Below are 17,082 nucleotides of genomic sequence, written 5' to 3' on the forward strand. Positions count from 1 at the left end.
GGCCTACTTAGGTGTCTTGGGGAACCACAAGGTGTTCAATACCATCTCCTAAGTAGAACCTTTATCATCCATTAGTAATTCGCTTTTGGTTGTAAGTGTGTTGAAAGTTCTAAGTGCTTTCTCACCTTACATTAGGCCACATAGCTTATATTCAAGTTTTCACGTTGTTTAGTGGCTTAAAATTTTGAGACCAAAGTCTCTACATATTTTTGGCCAATTAGGGGTCCGTCTTTAGTGTTTTATAGATTTCTTTGTTCTTTGTTCTTTGTTGACAACTAGTGTTTAGTGATTCTCATCATTTAGCACTTAGCCATTGTGTGAATTTCTTTCAAACTTGCCCAAGTGTGCCTTGGCTAGGATTGGCCTTGGTTATTAAGTGGTCTTTTTCGACTCACCTCGCCTACCTGGAAGTTCACTTGTGTTCTTCAAACTTACATTCACACTTTGTCTAAAGTTCTTGATCATGTAAATCATGAGCACTAGAAGGGCTACACGTGCAAGGGTGCAAACCCAACAAAATTCACCACAACGCACACAACATAACACCAATGCGGATGATGATGGTGATGTTTCCCCTCGTATGCTTCACAAACTCACCAAAGAGGTGAGTGACATCAAGGCTCAAATGGCTGCCATGTAAGCCAATTTGCACTTTATATCTGAGCAATTAAGGAATCCTCCACACACTCACCGTGCTTCTCCTAGATCTTCTCACCCCCCATCAAGACATCATCATGATCTTAGTGGCGAGGAGAAGGACTTACAACGCCCCTTTCCAAGGCAATCTCCTCACACTAGAGACAAAGGCGTGTTCCTCCTCACCCCAAAGAAACAAGAATAGATTTGCCTCCTTTCCATGGAAAAGACAATGTTGAGGCATATATAGATTGGGTGGCAAAAGTTGAACAACTTTTTGACAGCCACGTGGTTGAGGAAGAGAGACGTGTCTCTCTTGCTGTCCTCAGCTTCCAAGGTCATGCCTTAAATTGGTGGACAGCTCTTGTCCTCCAAAAGTGAAAAAAAGGCCTTCCCAAGATTGAATATTGGTTTGATCTCAAAGAGGCCTTCCATGCTCGCCATGTTCCTTCATACTACAAAAGAGAGCTTATGGATAAACTCCAAAGGCTCTAGCAAAGAACCATGTCTGTGGAGGAATATAGGCGAAAGATGGAGTTGTACATCTTGAGGGCTGGGATAGATGAGGAAGAAGATCTAACCATTGCTAGGTTCTTGAGTGGTCTAAACTACAACATGACAGATAGAGTTGAATTGCTCCCATATCAAAATTTAAATGAACTTGTTCAAATGTGAATCAAAGTGGAGTAACAACTCTTGAGGAAACCTATTCGCAAGGATTCTTCCCTCTCTTTTTCAAAATCTGATTTTCAAAAGAAAGATTTTTCTCATGTCAAGGAGACTGCTCATAGACACCCAACAAAAGGTCAAGATAAGGGTGAAACCTCCAAGCGAGGTAGTGAGATCAAGTGTTTTAAGTGTTTAGGTAGAGGTCATGTGGCATCATAGTGTCCTACCAAGCGCACCATTGTGCTAAAGGGCCAAGACCTCTGCAGCAGTCAAGAGGAGTCTCTTGAGGAATCTTCTTCTTCTAGTGACTCCCACAGTGACAAGTCCTCCAAAGACAAACTTCATTCTTACCCTCAAGAAGGGTCTCTCTTAATGATTAGGAGGTTTCTCAATAACCAACCAACCCTTCCTCTCAATGATTAAAGAGAAAACATTTTTCACACTCGCTGTGACGTTTTGAACAATACTTGTTCTTTGATCATTGATAGCGGGTCTTGTTGCAACTGTTGTAGCATAAGAATGATTGAGAAGTTGAACTTGAGTTTGTTACCCCATCCCAAACCTTACAAACTTCATTGGCTTAATGAAGATAGGGATCTCGAAGTCAAGCATCAAGTGTTGGTTAAGTTCTCTATTGGAAAGTACAAAGACAAAGTTTTATGTGATGTAATTCCAATGGAAGCTTGCCATATTCTCTTAGGTAGGCCGTGGCAATTTGACCGCAAAACCACCCACCATGGCCATACCAATGAGATCACCCTCCAACATCATTCCAAAACTTTTGTGTTACATCCCCTCACTCCTACTCAACTTGCTAGTGACCAAGCTCAAATGAGAGCTAGGAGGGAGGAAGAGAGTTCCACCAACTCAACTAAATTATCCAAGGCTTCTAAGACAAAGGTAGAGGAAGTCTCTCCTTCTAAGGATGTTCATCATGAAGTGCTTCTCACTCATAAAACCCTTTTACAAACTCTTCATGTTGAACACCTTTCCTACCTTTTGTTGGGTCATGTTGTCCTTACATGTCTCCAACATCCTTCACTTAAGGATCTACCTCCTTCTGTCTGTGCTCTTCTCCACGAATTTACGGATCTTTTCCCTAAGGATGGACCCTAAGGCCTTCCACCTTTTAGAGGAATAAAGCACAAAATTGATTTTATCCCAGGGGCCAATCTACCTAATAGACCAGCCTATAAGATAAATCCAATTGAGACTAAAGAGATAGAGACTCAAGTGATCGAGTTGTTAGACAAAAGATGGGTCCAAAAGAGTCTTTGTCCTTGTGTTGTTCCCGTGTTGTTGGTGCCCAAAAAGGATGGCAAATGGCGCATGTGTTGTGATTGTAGGGCCATCAACAACATTACCATAAAGTATAGGCACCCCATCCCTAGACTAGATGATATGTTGGATGAATTGCATGGGGCCAAAATGTTTTCAAAAATAGACCTTAAAAGTGGTTATCACCAAATTCGAATTGCCAAAGGTGATGAGTGGAAAACCGCTTTCAAAACTAAATTTGGTTTATATGAATGGTTAGTCATGCCTTTTGGCCTAACCAATGCTCCTAGCACATTCATGCGACTAATGAATCATGTCCTACGGGATTGTTTGGGGAAGTTTGTGGTTTTTTATTTTGATGACATTTTAATTTATAGCCATAGCTTCAAAGTTCATCTAGGACACCTTAGGGTAGTCCTGTCTCTCCTTCGAGACCATCAACTCTATGCCAACATAGACAAGTGCATTTTCTGTGTAGAGAGTGTCATCTTTCTTGGGTTTGTGGTCAATAAAAGTGGGGTACATGTTGACCTTGACAAAATCAAAGCCATCTAAGAATGGCCTGTGCCAAAGAATGTTGGGGACATCCGTAGCTTTCATGGGCTAGCTAGCTTCTATAGACAGTTTGTACCCCACTTCTCCACAATTGCCTCACCCCTCAATGAACTTGTCAAGAAAGACACACCTTTTGTGTGGGGTGATAAGCAACAACAAGCCTTTGAGGAGATCAAGGCTAAACTCACCCAAGCACCCGTTCTAGCTCTTCCAAACTTTGAGAAAACTTTTGAGCTAGAATGTCATGCTTCTGGGGTTGGAGTAGGTGCGGTTTTATTACAAGAAGGCCATCCAATTGCTTACTTCAGTGAAAAACTCAATGGCCCTTCTCGTAATTACCCTACCTACGACAAAGAGTTGTATGCCCTTGTGCGAGCTCTTCATACTTGGGAACACTATCTTGTGTCTAAAGAGTTTATAATTCACACTGATCATGAAACTCTCAAGTATTTGAAAAGTCAGCACAAGCTCAACAAGAGGCATGCAAAGTGGGTTGAATTTCTAGAACAATTCCCTTATATCATCAAATACAAGAAAGGGAAATCCAATGTTGTGGCTGATGCACTTTCTAGAAGTTAGCCAAACTTGGATCTCAAATTCTTGGGTTTGACAATATATGTGAATTGTATAGTTAAGATCCCTTCTTTGCCCCTATTTATTCTAATTGTTTAAATAAGTCCCAAGGCAGCTTCTATGTCTCAAATAGCTATCTTTTCAAAGAAGCCCGCCTATGAGTATCTTCCCCACATTGAGTTTGCCTACAATAGAGTGGTCCATAACACCACCAAACTCTCACCTTTTGAGGTTGCCTATGGCTTTAACCCTCTCACTCCTCTAGACTTGCTACCTCTTCCATCTTCTTTTGACTTTGTTCATAAAGAAGGGGTTTCTAAGTCTCAATTTATCAAAGATTTTCATGAGAAGATTAAAAGTCAAATTCAAGCTCAAATGGAAAAGATTGCCAACTCTAAAAATAAGGGCAAGAGAGTTCGGTCATTCAATAAGGGTGACTTATTTTAGCTTTATCTAAGGAAGGAAAGATTTCCTCAATTAAGAAAATCCAAACTTAGTCTACGTGGTGATGGTCCATTCCAAATCATAAAGAAGATCAACAATAATGCTTATCAATTAGATCTTCCAGATGAATATGATGTGCATCCTACTTTTAATATCATTGACTTAGTTCCTTTTACAGGTACTGTAGTTGATGAGGATGACAACCAAGATTTGAGGGCAAATCCTCTTCAAGGGGGAGGGGATGATGTGACCTCACCAAGCCCAATTGCACCTTCAAGCCTAAGTCCAAGCCCAAGCCCATTAAAAGGCCCAATTACAAGATCAATGATGAAGAAGATTCAAAAGGGCCTCCCATTAGATGATCACAAATTCAATGGGCTTCACACATTATTCAAATAGGCCAAAGAGATCACAAAGACTTGAAGAAGTGCATGTAAATCTAGTAGTGTAGATTTAAATTGGGCCATTGTTTGGGCTTTACTTTCCAATAATACATAAGACATGAAAGGAACATAAGATGAGGTTCAAATTGGGCTCAGCCCAATTCTCTTCATACATGGCCGAGATTATCAATACAAGGAGGCTTCTTTGCTTCATGGTTTGACTAAGGTTGGTCATCACATATAAAGGCTAAGAATCCTTCTTGTTCTTCAAGCCAAGATCCAAGGGCGTGATCTTGCCTCCTTCTCCAAGCTTGATCTAAGGGCCAAGATCAAAGCCCACTCCATCCAATGGCTCTCCTTTCGCATGTGTAAATGGCTTCATATAAAAGCCAAAATTTCACTCATTTGTAGACACTCTTGAAATTTTAAGCAATAGATGCAACTTGAGTTGAGAGCACTCCTCCCTCTATTGCCATTGAGAGTCACCCTTTTCTAGAGATTTCCTCTCTCTACCTCTAGCCACCTTCCTTAGGCTAGCATAGATTAGGAAATCCTATCACCTCTCTCACTTTCCATTGCTTGCAAGTGCCTTCCAACTTGCCTTCATTCCTTCATCCAATTTTCGCTACCCATGGAGTTCTTCACGCACCTTTGGAGCTCCACCACCCTCAGTTAAAAAATATTGTTAAGTGTTTAGCCACAAAAGTAAACTGTCATATCAAGGAAACTTTGAGCACCAAATTAAGGAGTTAAACCATATAATAGCACTCTAAAGGAGGAAACATCCAATGTTGACTGTTAAAGCAGGGGCCTAAGCTAAAAGAAACCCCTACAAGGGAAGAAACATCAAATGCCAATAATCACCATAGCAGAAGTTGAAATTGTGTTTTGATTTTCTACGCTTACTGTAATATCTTTGTACGAGACATGGGAGAGGTACAACAACTCCAATTTCTTATAATTAGATTCATCATTATGAGTAGCTAAACTCTCTAATGTTGGGATTGAATGTAAATTTTTTTATTCTCTGTATTGGTAGTGATTTATATATATTTAAATGTCTTATTCAATGTTAGTGGTTTAATTTATATTTTCTTGTTTGGATGAACCAATCACTCATCTTATTTCACTGATTTAGATTAAGTTGAGAAACTAATCTAAAATCTAACATCCAATCAAATCATCTAATGTTGTTAAATGATAGGAATAAATATTACTTCTTTAGTCGAATAAAGTCATGTTTTTAATGCAAGGATTCATTCAATTAGAATTGTAATGATTTTGAAGTCCTTAGGTTCTAAACTGAAGGAATTAATTTAGAATTGATTTAGAAACATTGAAAAATGGTTTTAATGTGTAGTAAATGAGTAACATTACAGTAGAAGAAGATTAATGGAATTCAATCTCAACATGCTCATTCTCATCAATTAATTTAACTTAAATTGAGATTGCATTGTGTATTCATTTTAATAAATCAAAACACTATTTCATTGCAAATATGAATACATATAAGATTATTGAAATATAAGAATAAATTCTTGTGAATATGAGACTTGTATGTGATACAACTACTCCAATACATTTATTGGAATTATCACAAAAATGTCAACTATTAACATCGGGTAAGCCGGACTAAACTTTTAACTAAACTTTTAACTAAGCCTAACTAAACTTATTTATCTTTAATATTTATTTTTGTTAACATTCATTGAGTTGACGATAATATATTGATTTTAAATATTTATTTTAACTAACATTAACTTAGTCTATGCTAACTTGTTTATTTTTAATATTTATTTTAATTAATGTTTTTTAAAATTGAAGTTAACTTAAATAAATATAAATATTAAAATTAAATAATGTTAGTATGGTTAAATCAATGTTAATTTCATCTATTTTTAATATTTGTTTTAGTTGAAGTCTTTAAACCAACATTAACCAAAATATGCATTTAATGAAAAAAAATTAAAGTTTATGTTTTTGAATTTAAAAAAAAAAAACTTAGAAACGACTTAGTTGACTTAATAACGTCATAAAAAATTAAGACCAAATGATACTATTTCTTATATATGCTTATTATATATAAAATATGATGAATGATGAATACTATACAATTAATATTACAAACATCTGTATTTAATGTATGCATTGAAAACACACACAATAATATTGATTATATTTATAAAAATATAACATATAATTAATATTTAAATTTTGCAATTAATATTACACACGTTATTAATAAATTTCGTCAGTTTATGTTTAAATCTGGAAGTTTTTGAAAGAATTTTAATTTTATTTAGTCTTGTATTCAAATTTTTAAAAAATATTAATTTATGCTTTTAATATTTTTACTTAACTTTCTTTTCAAAGTTGAAGACGACTAATATTTTAGATTAGTTTATTGTTTAAAAGGAATCGAAAGTACAATATGTTAAGATTTTTTTTATTGATCCAATATGAACACATTTTTCTGTCATGGAGGCTCTGCATGATCGAATGACGTGGTTGTGTTGCAGTTTCTGTGTGTAGTTTATGTGAGGATGCTAAGGAATCGTCTCAGTGTGTTCTTGTGTTGTCTGGTTGCTCAACAACCGTGGTAAAGGCTTCAAGAATTTATTCACCTTTCTTCTATATCCATTATATATTGTACTATACCTAGTTAATCTTGGATAATTACCCCGCTTAAACAGTCTAAATGAGGCAGCACTTGTGGCGGTTCGGCCGCCTACTTCAAAGAATGGCGCATAGGAAAGAACAACTAACTTTAGACTTAGAAAATGTAGCGAGACCTCCAGCATCAACTCACTAACATAGGATTTGGGCTTGGTCTGAGCCCATTTAAAACCCTGAACATTAGCTTAAAATAATAAAGAGGACTCAGCCCATAAGAAGGAAAAAACATGATTAATAATTCTATAAATACACATGCACCCTAACAATTAAAGATACACTTTCATTAATTCACTAATATGAGATTTGACTTTTGAGAGTTCTTGCTGACTTGATCGTCGGAGTCCTTTCCGCAGGTAACTCCTTAAGGGTCCAAACCGCCAACATTAGGAGAAGGCACATCCAAGCCAAGGAGAAACCAGTCCGAGAATTCAGTGATTGGGGGTAAGATGTGATTTGTGTTCCCTGACATTTTGTTATTGTTTCCGCATGAACAATTGGCACCCACCGTAGGGCACGAGTTAGTATCTTACCAAGCAATCTGAGAACTTCCAAGAATGGTTTCCACATGTAGCAGAGCTGGAACTGTGAAGGAACCTGAGGCAGGACCAAGCCTGCCTGCACGCAACTCCTTGAATTTGGCCTGGAAGGCCAAACTAAGATGCAACAAGAGCTTGTTGATCTTAAGAAGCGTAGTGCTGACGAAATCGAGGCACTAAGGCAGGATAATTCTAAGCTGAGAAGGAAGATTGAAGCTGATCTCACCCAGAAGGGGGAAGGTAAGGAGCTACCAGAGGACCCCAAAATCCCAGTGCACCAACCCAGCGAGGAGGAAAGTGAATATAACCCTACCTAGTACACTTTCACCACCACTCAGCAAACACCCACCACATTCGCCTACCGAACGACTACCCAACACCCACCCACCCTCCCAACCCAACCCACAACTGTCCACCCTGCCGCTACGCTTCCCACCACCCATATCCCTCCCCATCACTACACCACAACCTTCCCTACCATCATCCGACACCCCATACCACCACATCCCTTACTACCACACCAACCTAGACGCCGCCATCCCTTTGTTGATGTCATACCCACCACCCCTCTTCCTAGCCAATGGGAACCCTTCACATTGGAACACTACACCAGGGACACAGATCCCGATGAACACCTCAAAGTGTACTTCACTCATGTTGCTCTATACACATCTGAAGATGTCGTTTTCTACAAGGCATTTCCTACCACCCTAAAAGGCCCAGCCTTGGAATGGTTCACCTCTCTACCCCCACACTCCATCGATTGCTTCGACACCCTCTCCCATCTCTTCACCACCCACTTCACCAGCAACCGCCTTTACCAAGCCACACCCTTATTCCTTCTCAGCATTAGACAAGAAAAAGACGAGACGTTAAGGGCCTTCATAGATTGCTTTAGCAAGGTCACCCTTCGTATGCCAAACCTCGCCCAAGAAATTATCTTACAATGCATGACCCTCACCTTGAAACCTGGCCCGTTTTCCGACAACGTCTATCTCCGACCACTGGCCTCTATGCACGAGCTCAAGCTACGTGCTACAGATTACATCCGTATGGAAGAAATGAAAACCCTGCGAACTAGATTTTATACCGACTACACGCCCTCATCTCCCAAAACAGATAAACCACTATCACGATCCGACTCCAAGCCTAGAGAGCCTAGACCACCACGATTTTCAAGATACGCCCATCTAAGCATTCCCCGATCTTGGCTTCTAGAGAAAGCCTTCAAGCTGACCTTATCCCTCCACCCCGCAAAACATTGAACCCACCCAACGCTGTCATGACCAAATACTGCAAATATCATCGGAATAATGGTCACGTCACAAATGAGTGTAAAGCGCTTCAGGACAAAATTGAAGAACTGATATGCGCTGTCCATCTTTGACGATTCATCAAAAAAGATAGATCGTCCCACCCCAGGCAGTCCGTTAACCACATCATCACACGTGATAGCCACAACCATACTCGTCAACCACATAGCAACCGTAGCAACCACCCACCGGCCCACACCGACATCAACCATGTTGATCCTCCCCACCTTCGCCAGAGGAGCCTCCACCTCATTTGTCCGGAAGAAGCACCTCTGCAACATTCAATCTATCAACCATATCACCCACTCACACCATAAGCAGAGAATGTCGCCCATCACTTTCACCGACGCCGACTTTCATGGCGTCAACCAACAGCAGCACGACTCCATGGTCATCACCACAAAACTCGAGAACTTTGCAGTAAAAAAGGTCCTTATAGACTGAGGAAGTTCAGTCGACATCTTGTACTAGACGACCTACCAAAAACTCCAACTACCCGTCGCAGCTATGGTACCCTACGACGAGCCCATTTATAACTTCTCTGGCGAAAAAGTATCCACCTGAGGGTATATCGATCTTCATGCCGTGTTCCGCAAAGGACATCAAACCAAAATTGTACCCATCCATTTCTTGGTCGTGGAAGCACCCACATCCAACATCCAATATACTTCATCAACCGATCTTTGCAGGACCGGAAACCAGGTATCAGATGGTAGAAAAGCTAGCCTTATCCCTAGTAAATACTACAAGACGACTCCATCCCTACTTCTAAAACCACCAGATTGTCATCAAAACAGACTACCCCATTCAGCAAATCGTACAAAAACCCGACCTAGCGGGGCGAATGTCATCCTGGGTCGTTGAACTATCCAAATTCAAAATTTGTTATGAACCACACGGCCCAATAAAAGCCCAATGCCTACTCGACTTTGTCAATGACCTTCAATAAACCCCAGAAGAGGAACAATGGACGCTATATGTTGATGGTTCCTCCAACCCAAAAGGAACATGCGCCGACATCGTCTTAGAAGGTCCAAATCATATACTCATCGAAAAATCCTTATAATTCGCCTTTAAAACCTCCAACAATCAAGCCGAATATGAAGTTACCTTGGTCGGCCTATCCCTCGCACGAGAAGTCGGAGTACACGTGTTGACATGTAAAAGGGACTCCAAATTAACAATGATCCACCTCAATGTTGAATTTCAGATTAAAGATGTCACTCTACTTCAATACTACCACCTCATCCGCAACATAATAAAATTCGGCTTCGATAGGGTAGAAATCCAGCATATACCAAGAGGGGACAATGCGCGAGCAGACGCCTTATCCAAGTTAGCAAGTACAAGTCCCTCCTACAACAGACGCTATCAGCACCATCAACGATGAACATATTCATAAACCTGGGCACCGCCAACAATTGGATGACTTCGTATATCCAATATCTGAAATCTGGGAACCTCCCAGCCACTATCGACAAGGGGTGGCCATCAAAAGCAGCACAATACATAATGGTTGGCGACAATTTATACAACCGTGGATATGAACAACCCTTGCTTAAGTGCATTACAAAGGAACAAGCAGAGTATGTAATCAGAGAAATCCATGAAGGGATATGCAGATACCATTCAGGTCCACAAACCATGACAGTTAGAATACTCAGAGCCGGCTAGTTCTGGCCAACCATGGAAGCAGATTGTCATGCTTTTGTCAAGAAATGCATACCATGTCAGAAACATAGTAATCTCATTCACTAGAAACAAGAGCAGTTGCATTCCATACTTTCCTCGTGGCCATTCACAAAGTGGGGGATAGATATATTGGGACCGTTTACCCCAAGCAAGGGGCAAGTCAAGTTCCTCATCATCGATATTGATTACTTCACAAAGTGGATAGAAGCCAAACCATGGACCACAATAACAACACAACATGTTTCGTATGGAAAAATATCATATGCTGATACGGGGCACCGCACACTATCATAACTGACAATGGACGACAACTCATAGATCAAGAGCTCGCTAAGTTCTATACTGGTCTAGGAATCAAGCATATCACTAGTTTAGTGGAGCATCCGAAAACCAACGGAAAAGCCGAGACTGCCAACAAAGTCATACTAGTCGAGTTACGCAAAAGATTAGATGGGGCAAAAGGTAATGGCCAGAGGAACTATTCGAAGTATTTTGGGCCTATAGATGTACCCCTCAATCCGCTACGAACGAATCTCCTTTCATTCTAGTATACGGGGCAGAAGTAATAATACCCGTCGAGATCAGGGAACCTTCTTTACGGCGACAAGTATACAACAATGATAAGAACCAACAGAGTTTATGTACTAGTCTGAAGTTGCTCACAGAAATGCGAGAAAAAGCTCAGATCAGAAACATGGCAGTAAAATAGAAAGCGTAGAGAAAATATAACTCAAAGCTTTGTTTGTGTAATTTTGTCAAAGGGGACCTGGTGTGGAGAATGTCTAGTAGTGCAAGAAAGAGATATGAAAAATTCTCGACTAATTGGGAAGGACCGTACCGAATACGAGAAGATTAAGGAGGATGTGCTTATAAGTTAGAACAATTGTCAGGAGAAGAAATACCGAACATGTGGAATGTATCTCACCTCAAGTTCCATTTCAGTTAGGACCGCCAAAATATACCCGCACAAACAAGTTGTAACCCTGGGTATACTCTTTTTCCTGACCTAGTATTTTTTCCCTAAGGAGGGTTTTGGCTAGGGAGTTTTTAACGAGGCACCCCAACTTCATGAATAAAAAGCAAAGGGTTTTTTCTCTACTTAACAGACTCGAAAATTACTTTCTTAAGTCCCCCACCACTTACCAAAATAAGCGGCCTGGGTCGAATAACAAAATTGTTGAGTTTCTTTCTTAAGTTCCCCACCACTTACCAAAGTAAGCGGCCTAGGTCGAACACAAATTGTTAAATCATTTCTTATGTTCCCCACCACTTATTAGAATAAGCGATCTAGGTCGAACACCAAAATTGTTAAGTTTCTTTCTTAAGTTCTCCACCACTTACCAAAGTAAGTGGCCTAGGTCGAACACCAAAATTGTTAAGTTTCTTTCTTAAGTTCCCCACCACTTACCAAAGTAAGCGACTTGGGTCGAACACCAAAATTGTTAAGTTTCTTTCTTAAGTTCCCCACCACTTACCAAAGTAAGCAGCTTGGGTTGAACACCAAAATTGTTAAATTTCTTTCTTAAGTTCCCCACCACTTACCAAAGTAAGCGGCCTGGGTCGAACACAAATCGATTAATGATTTCTTAAGTTCCCCACCACTTACCAAAGTAAGCGGCCTGGGTTGAACACAAATTGTTAAATCATTTCTTAAAATTTCCCCACCACTTACTAAAGTAAGCGGCCTGGATCGAACACAAATCATTAAATCATTTCTTAAAAATTCCCCACCACTTACTAGAATAAGCGGCCTGGGTTGAACACAAATCGATAAATGATTCCTTAACTCCCCCACCACTTACTAAAGTAGACGGCTTGGGTCGAACATCAAAGTTGTTACGTTGTTTTCTAAAAAATCGTTAAGTTATTTTCTAAACTTTCCCACAACTTACCAAAGTAAGCGGTCTGGATCGCACATCTTCAGCAACTATAACAAATCCAAAAAGCAACAAAGCCATCAAACAACGCGCCTATAACACGAACTAGCGGCATCATGCAACGCGATAAGTACATAAAACACATTCATCCGATAAGTATATACAACACGTTCATCATATTAAAAAGCAAAAGAAAAATTGTACGGAATATTACAAACTTAGAATGAAAAAGCAAATCGAATGTTCAAATCCCTAAATCCTAAGTCTCTGTCTGATTCATGTTCACCTCCACGGTCGCGGTCTCGCCAGGGTTCTCATCTGCTTCAACCGCCACCTTCTCAACTTCCTCCTGCGGGCTTGATTTCGTTTCATTCACAAGCTGCCCATCCACCACATATTTATTTACGTCAAACTTGGCGTCAGACGCGTTGATATCTTTGTGGAAGAAGGTCGTTTGCCGCAAACCCTCCTAAAAATCGTTGATGTGCTTTTGAATAATATGGCTCTTCAGGTCCTCAAGTTCGCTTTCAAGCCCATCATGTTTTTCTTTCAGCTCATCATAGTCGGTCTTTAGGTAAGTGATCTTTTCATTAAGTTTTTTCTTAGAGTCCAGACATCTGACTCTCTATGACCCCAATCGTTTCCTTTCCTCCAGCCATTCCTCATTTTCCTTCTTCCAAGCCGCATTCTCCTCTACATGCTTGTCAACTTGGACTTTAAACTCTTCCTTGAGTTCCTCCACCTTTGACTGACCACCCTCCTTCAACTCTCTTTGATATAAACTACCCACTCTGCGCCCCAAGATCAAGGCCTTGCGGCTAAACTCTAGCATAGCCTTAACCATGGCGTTGGGCTCCATATTGTCAATGGAGTTGACCAAAGACTCTGCCAGATTAATTTCAATATCACGCTAGATGGTAGTCTCTAGCAACTCAATCAGCCCGACCTTAGGCTTCTTTGAAAAAGAAGATCCCGACCCCAACAGCGTAGCCCTTACTCGCTTGACATCTTTCCCACCACCCTGCTTAATAGGCACCTTCACTTTCCTCTTAATACCTCCGTGGACATGCACCTCCACAAGCTGATCTTGAAGTTAGGAAGCTTAGTGTTCCCAACGTTTTTGGCTTTTGAAACTTTCTCCTTTTGTAGTGCTTGAAACAAATTCAAGTTCTTCTTCCCAAGTTGAGCCATATGACCTACAGTGGCGATAAGCACTAGTTAGTTTCCTCAAAAACAACATAGCGGTTAAAACACAAAAAGATACCTTCTAAATCAATAATGGGATGCATGGATAAATAAACTCTAACTAAGTCCTTAGTGTTCATCTTATCATTAAACTTCATCAAGGTCTCCACCACCTCCCTATCAACTACTAACAACTCCACCCTTTTCATATCCTTATAATGCCAAGGGTTGTCGGTCCAGCTAAATGGGAACTTCGTAGTCCTATCGTCGTTATAAAAGTAGGAACATCCCGACTCCTTAACTACCACCTTAAAGAAACCATCTTTAAAGTGCTTAAGCGATTGAGTGAAGGCTTCCAGTCTACTTACTCCTGGCCGGCTTATCAATGACAATCAGGTAGTTGGATTCTTGGGCCTAGTGTCGTAAAAATACAAGAAACATTGCGGTGATGACTACAAATATGCCCAACTGTTAGGATGCAGCTAAGTAGGGGCAACATTTATCAATCGTAATACCCTCATTGTGAAATCATCAAAGGGCAGCCTCACGTACAACTGAGAGAACTGGCACATGTACACGTAAAAAACCCCCTCTGAAACTCCCTCTTGGCTTTGACATACGCAGTCAATCGCGCTTACTCTTTCCAAAGCCATTATATCCCGCCTGATATTCCTCTCCAAAATAGGTATACAGTTTAACCAAGAGTTTAGCAGACAACCGCCTGATGTTGGGTTTGCACATCCTCGGCCACCCATCCATATCTGGTTCTTACCGGTAAGCTGCTTTCTGCTAACTCCTCTAGCGGGTCCTCCCTTGTTTCAGTAGTCACCTCCATTGGGATCCTCCCTTCACCGGCTAGTTAGCCACTACCCTCGCTCCCTGACCGACCACTACCCTCTCCCTCTAATTGTCCACTCCCACTACCCGAGCTAGATAATGACACACTACCACTAACACTTGACATACCTTTTCAAAATTTAGGATGACGGTAGAGATAATGAACGTATTGGACAGATTTTGCACGCACACAAGTCACTTTTCTTAAACTTTAGCAAATGAAGCAAGATGACCAAATATTTCCATCCACCTGTATTTATAATCAATGTTTGAGCCATTATAAAGTTTTCCACCCAAATAATGAGATATGAAACGTCACGATGAATGCGAAGCATCACAAGTTTAAGAATGAATACGCACATCCCTCTAATAGGACCCTTGACAACTGACACCCCTTCACCTACCTCCATCACTTCTGTCATAGTCTTAGCAATGTTAATCACATCTCAAGACTGGGGGACTACCATACCATACCAAGAAGTAATTTTTTCTTGCCGAAAACCAAAAACTATCAGAACAAACACGCAGATTGTTCCATAACACACATCACCAAAGATCAACAGACCGGTATGTTGAACACATATCGCTAGCGCTGATACGACTCATCACTTACTCCAAACTGATAACATCCAAACCTTTGACACGATATATATCTCGCAAAAGGCTGGGGGACTGATGTACTGTATCTAGGCAAACTTAGATAACCATTCGACATAAACTGCCTATATATAGTCCTATAATAAAACCAATAGGCGGATAGTCAACTAAGCACAATCACATACATGGCAGCCTAGGCCGCCTATATAAAAGATACAATGTAATAAAGAGCTGTTAACTCCAAACTTAGGCCCCTCACAGATACTCAGAACTTGGGCCCAGTCCAGGCCCACAGAGAATCTAAATATTGGCCCAAAGTGACTAGAGGGGGCCTAACCCACAAGAAGGGGCAGGCGCAATTAATGACTTTATAAATAGATGTGGACCCCAACAGTTAAAGGTACACTTTCATTAGTTCACTAATATGAGATTTGACTTTTGAGAGTCTTTTGCTGATTTGATCGTCGGAGCCCTTTCCGTACGTAACCCCTTAAGGGTTCAAACCATCAATGTTAGGAGACGACATGTACAAGTCAAGAAGAAGTCAGTTCAGAAGGTCAAGGATTGGGGTAAGGCATTACTTGTGTTCCCTAACATTCCTTATTGTTTCCGCAGGAACATTTTTTAATTCACTTTTTTACAAAATTAAGTACTGATTTTTACATTAAAATTTAGTAGTAAAAAAATGTTATACTAATAAAACAATATAGTCACCCACTTTTTTTTTCAAAATAGAGCAATATTATCTCTCTCCAATTCAAGACCAAATATATTATTTGTATAAATGTTATACTAATATTTTTTTATTAAAAATGGCTTCTTAGCATATTACATTATTGTATATTATTAACCCATATTTTGTCAAATGAATTTTTTTACTACTAAATTTTAATAAAAATATAAGTACTTAATTTTGTAAAAATATTTATACTTAATTAGTTTTAATATGTAAAAACATAAATTAAAAAATACACTTCAATTATTAACAAAAATTGTGACAAAATTGAATCAAAAACACAAAAGTGGAGACTAAATTGAAACAAAAATAAGATGTATGAGTACTAAATTGAAATCAGTACAATGATATTTGTCACACGTGACATTATCCTGTCACGTGGCATAATAAGGATTTGGCACGTGACAACAAAAATTTTTACAAAAAAAAATTAAAAAATTAAAAAATTAAAAAAAATTAAAAATTAAAAAAACCAGATAATGATACTTGACGTGATGTTAATCGTGTTAATTATTTTTTCTAAAAAAGACCTAATTAAGACACTTTTTCAAAAGTGGGGACGCTATTGATATTTTTTTATTCGCAATACCAAATTGACACACTCTGGTAAATATAATCCGAGTAATTAAACTTTTATTTTCTTAGACTAATTTTTTTGTTGTTTGAGTTTTGGTGTGGTTTTCTTTTCTTATTTTCTCTTTCTGGTTTATATTTAACATGTTACAGATAAATTGATGACCTTTTATGTCATTATTTCACAATGACAGAGCACGTACCAAAATTTGAAAAAAAAAAATCCGAATAAAAAATATTACATTAAACATTCCTTGGTTGCAATATTTCATTTTAACATACCTTAAAACAATACTCAAAACATTGAGCTTTTTAATTTGACTATGAGTTCAGATTTTTTCTTAAATTTTTAGTTTTTCTTTTTTTTGTGAAGTCCTTAAAATACATTGATATTATTGGTATATTAAAAGTTCTTTTAATATATTCTAATTCATCAAAAATAGTATTATCAATTAAACACTTATGATTCTTAAATATGTTTAGGGAGGTTGTTAATGATCCCATGGAACATTCCTTTATGAT

At 39.1% G+C, this 17,082-nt stretch overlaps 1 protein-coding gene across 1 annotated transcript; it reads left to right on the top strand.

Annotated features, from left to right (window-relative positions):
* The first annotated feature begins 472 nt into the window (after positions 1 to 472).
* LOC146883582 (uncharacterized) lies at positions 473 to 3,717 on the top strand. Its single transcript, XM_085666631.1, has 4 exons — positions 473 to 604; positions 1,525 to 1,667; positions 1,818 to 2,367; positions 3,157 to 3,717. The coding sequence occupies exons 1-4, from the start codon at positions 473 to 475 to the stop codon at positions 3,715 to 3,717; spliced, it is 1,386 nt and encodes a 461-aa protein (XP_085522757.1).
* Positions 3,718 to 17,082: the final 13,365 nt, after the last annotated feature.

Source organism: Vigna unguiculata, chromosome 9 (genome assembly GCF_037176805.1).
Source record: "Vigna unguiculata cultivar grain cowpea cultivar isolate G323 ecotype 2 chromosome 9, ASM3717680v1, whole genome shotgun sequence".
Taxonomy (NCBI): Eukaryota; Viridiplantae; Streptophyta; class Magnoliopsida; order Fabales; family Fabaceae; genus Vigna; species Vigna unguiculata.

Coding starts and splice junctions, on each gene's coding strand:
- LOC146883582 (XM_085666631.1), top strand. CDS start 473: ATGAGCACTAGAAGGGCTACACGTGCAAGGGTGCAAACCCAACAAAAT. Junction 1,668..1,817: donor CATTCTTACCCTCAAGAAGG/GTCTCTCTTAAT, acceptor CAACTGTTGTAG/CATAAGAATGATTGAGAAGT. Junction 2,368..3,156: donor TTAAGGATCTACCTCCTTCT/GTCTGTGCTCTT, acceptor CCTGTGCCAAAG/AATGTTGGGGACATCCGTAG.